The following is a 3,608-nucleotide window of genomic DNA, read 5'->3' on the forward strand; positions in this document are numbered from 1 at the left end:
TGGATGGCCCAACTGAAGCCATATATAATTTCTCATTATTTTACATAATATATATGGTGACAAATAAATATTTGTATAAATTTTCAAAAGAAAAAAACATTTAATAAGTCTTTTCAGTCAGGTAAGAAAAAAATAAATAACTTTTGCAATTAAAAACTTAACATTTACTAACCATTAATGTTACCTACTGTATATGGTCTGTCCTGTGCAGAATGACAAAATGCTAAATTATTTCTTTTCTAAAACCTCTGTAACTTTGCTCCAGTTAATTTTAGCAGCATAAATCTTTGCACATGTTATGTACACAGTGGGTTTATGCTTTCCAAGAGTTTTTAGCTTACTTCATTATGGTTTTAAATGGTTATATACTGTTTAATTCAAAAACTCTTCAGGCGAGAGAGAAAAAAAATAAAAAAAAGTTATGTTCCATCCTCAATATCTCTAAAACCACAGCAACTGTTTTAAAACTTACACTTCTAATTATATTTCCAAAGTGTTAGCTTTATTTTGATACAAAGATTATTTAAGTAGAGTTTGTAAATCCTGAGATACACTCAATTACATTTCAGTATGGTATTTCGAGCAAAAACATCAAGAAAACCCCTTGGGGCTTCAGAGGTTAAAACAAGATCTTAACTAGACTCAGAATAACCCAAATGAAGGTGWTTTGTTTTCTATTAAAAAAAGCCAGATAATCATTAGATCCAGTCACCACTTAGATTCTGAGTCACAAGCTTTGTCACATGAATAGTTCTGTAAGTTATCCTCTAAATGTATGCTCCTCCAGTGTGTAGTGTGTGGGGATTAGGCTGCGGCTGTTGGGTCACTGTGCAGATGTTGGTCATAGGAGGTGATAGAGGAGTGTGGTCCAGAAGGCACACAGACAAACACCGGACAGAGTCACGGCCAAATCAGTGCTCTGCTGGAGCCACTGCAGGACATTTACAGAGAGCCAGGAATTCTCCACTTCACCCTGGGTTCTGCCCGTGGTGCCGCCCTGCCCTTCATAAATGTCAACAACAGGAAATGTTCTTCTTCTTTGCCCAGATGTTCTGCATCTGTGTTCTGTAGGAGTATAAGACAGTGAAGAAATGTAAAGATGAATGATGGATTATATTAAAGGAGATATATTAAGGCGACATGTGGGAAAACTGTGCCATCTTGTGGTCAATGATTGTAAGTGGGTGAAGTAATAACATTTAACCTACCCAGGCAGCTCTGAATAGGCACAACCACGACAAAGACAAGGACAGAGAAAACTGATGCATATACCTAAAAAAATAAAAAACATAAAAAAGACCTAAATAAATTACTAATGTTCTCTTCACATGCAGCAGTGTGTAATAGATTAAAATCTATTGATCAAATCCTATTTTAATTATTTTCTTTATCTCAGTAATTAAAAGATGGCTGACGAGTAAAAAGCAGGGCATCTGGAGGTGTGATCGTGCTTTTCTCTCACTGCGTACAGTACGAGCTGACTGTCTCATGCCTACCAAGAGGAGCTGTGCATGGCTCTGAGTCATGCTGCTCAAGGCTTTTCCCATCTGGAGTCCGAGCAGAGCTAAAGAACAGGGTGTAACTGCCTCCTCATCCTCACTCTCTACACATCTGAGGAGATAAAACAGTAGAAATTGTGTTACACACAGTAAGAGCTCTCATACTCCTCTTGAATCAATAACGGTGGAAAATACTGAAGGTAAATGGATAATTTGGCTGTTTTTAAGTGAGTTCCTGTGTAAATGTTATAAATAGTTAATGTCTTACCTGAGGTGGATGAGTTTTCAGATGACCTTAGTTTATCTCTGATATAAGTGACAAGCTAAAAGCTAACAAAAAAGATTACCCCTGCCTTAAAACTACATTGTTAACAAGAAGACTATTTTACGATTTGTGATCAAATGATGACATATAGCTGGAATTGCATATTTCTCCTAAAATATAAAGTACTTTTACTCTAAAATGTAATGTGGTGTAAAGGTTTAAATAATAGAACTGCTTTGAAATTTTGAAGATAAGAGCTGTTTTAAGAGAAGAGAAATCTACTTTAGTAGAGGCCTGGGCCTGAAGGTAACATAGTGTGCATGTTTTTTTTGGCTTGTGGGAGGAAACCGGAGTACCCGAGAAAACCCATGCAAGCATGAGGAAAATATGCAGACTCAGCACAGAAAGACCCCAGGTCTGAACTGGGGATCAAACCCAGAACCTTCTTACTGTGAGGCAGCAGTGCTAACCACTGACCCCGGATTTTTTATACTGCATGTATCTCCGCTGCGCAGGTCGCAGCTGTGCGTTTCAAGTCCAGTTTACACTACCTMCGCTCCGCTCCGGTCCGACAGACGTGCAGGAAGCAGATTGTGCGATAAATTCAGTGATAAATGTGGAAGTCACAGCAAAAAATAATTACTTCTGTGAAAGACGAACTCCAAACACAGCTGAAAACATTGATAAAAAGGCTTTTGGTATCTATGTTGAAACTGTCTCGCTGTCGGCTTTCTGAAACTTCTGATTTCAAAAAAAAACCCACGTGTATCGTGTGTGTGTGTACAGATATGCTTCATGCTACATGTTTCCATCTGCTTCCCAAACAGAACAATAGATTCTGACAGCATTTGTGTAGAAATATATCCGTATATTTATTAACATAGCTGCAATTTCGACATTATTCYGACAAATTATTCTGCCGAACAGTGTCTTATTTTGAAAATACGGATGTTGTGCTCGTTCCTCTTCCTGTTGGTGCRACGTAATCTTTAAAAATTGACTCCRGCRYWGCTMYGGCATCCGGCAAAAATAGGATCTGTTCTAATTTTGACGGATCGCCGTCCGCTCACTGCTGCCSTGCRCAGCCAGTGTAAACACWCATTGATTATAATGGGTGCGTATTTGCTGCGGAGGTCRGACCAGAGCGGAGCGGAGATGGMACGCAAGCAATGTAAATTGGGGGTGAGCCATAGTGTTATATAAATGTTCTTGCATCATAATGCTCGGCTCAGTCTGCCCCCTCTCCAGTCAGCCCAACCTTACCATGTCCTGGCCCTGGTTGTGTTTGTATTGAGCAGAAAGCTGCCTCAATATGGGCGGGATCATTAATTCAACCCATTCTCRTTCCCAACTTATCACATATTGACACTTGGTCAGGTACCAACTGTGAGTTATTAACATGATGAGACAGAGGAAGAGGAGCGTGTTGTCATATTTTTGAAAAGAATAGGAAATGCATGACAGCTAACCAGCCCAAACCCTAAAATTGAACTATTATTAACCCTAGGCATCCTATCCCTGACCTCAGTACCTAAAATTAACCAATAATCCTGATACCTCATAYTGACCACAGACCCCCAACCCAAAGACCTATGTGGCACAACCCGAAAAAGCCGCTGATGTAAATAACTGATGCGAGGGGGTTACCCGACGCAGCAAAGCTGGATGCAGTCTGGAGTGAGAACATGTTGTAATATTAAACACACGTATGTGAGGATGTGTGCAGGAAGACCCAGGGCGCAGGCAAAAATTCAAAGTGTAACAAAAAGATTTATTAAACAACAAAAGGAAGAGCTGTCGTGGCAGCAAACTTACAGAAATCTTGGGGGGGGGGGGGGGGGGGG

At 39.8% G+C, this 3,608-nt stretch overlaps 1 protein-coding gene across 1 annotated transcript in view; it reads right to left on the minus strand.

Moving 5' to 3' along the window:
• Positions 1-424: 424 nt before the first annotated feature.
• The window catches only part of LOC106512292 (protein sel-1 homolog 3), a gene marked incomplete in the record, with an annotated part of 29,988 nt that continues 26,804 nt past the window's right edge, over positions 425-3,608 (minus strand). The window contains 3 exon segments of the mRNA XM_014000952.1: positions 425-1,065; positions 1,209-1,272; positions 1,497-1,611. Of these exon segments, the coding sequence (XP_013856406.1) occupies positions 842-1,065; positions 1,209-1,272; positions 1,497-1,611 (403 nt within the window).

This window comes from Austrofundulus limnaeus, unplaced genomic scaffold (assembly GCF_001266775.1).
Source record: "Austrofundulus limnaeus strain Quisiro unplaced genomic scaffold, Austrofundulus_limnaeus-1.0 Scaffold8, whole genome shotgun sequence".
NCBI lineage: Eukaryota > Metazoa > Chordata > Actinopteri > Cyprinodontiformes > Rivulidae > Austrofundulus > Austrofundulus limnaeus.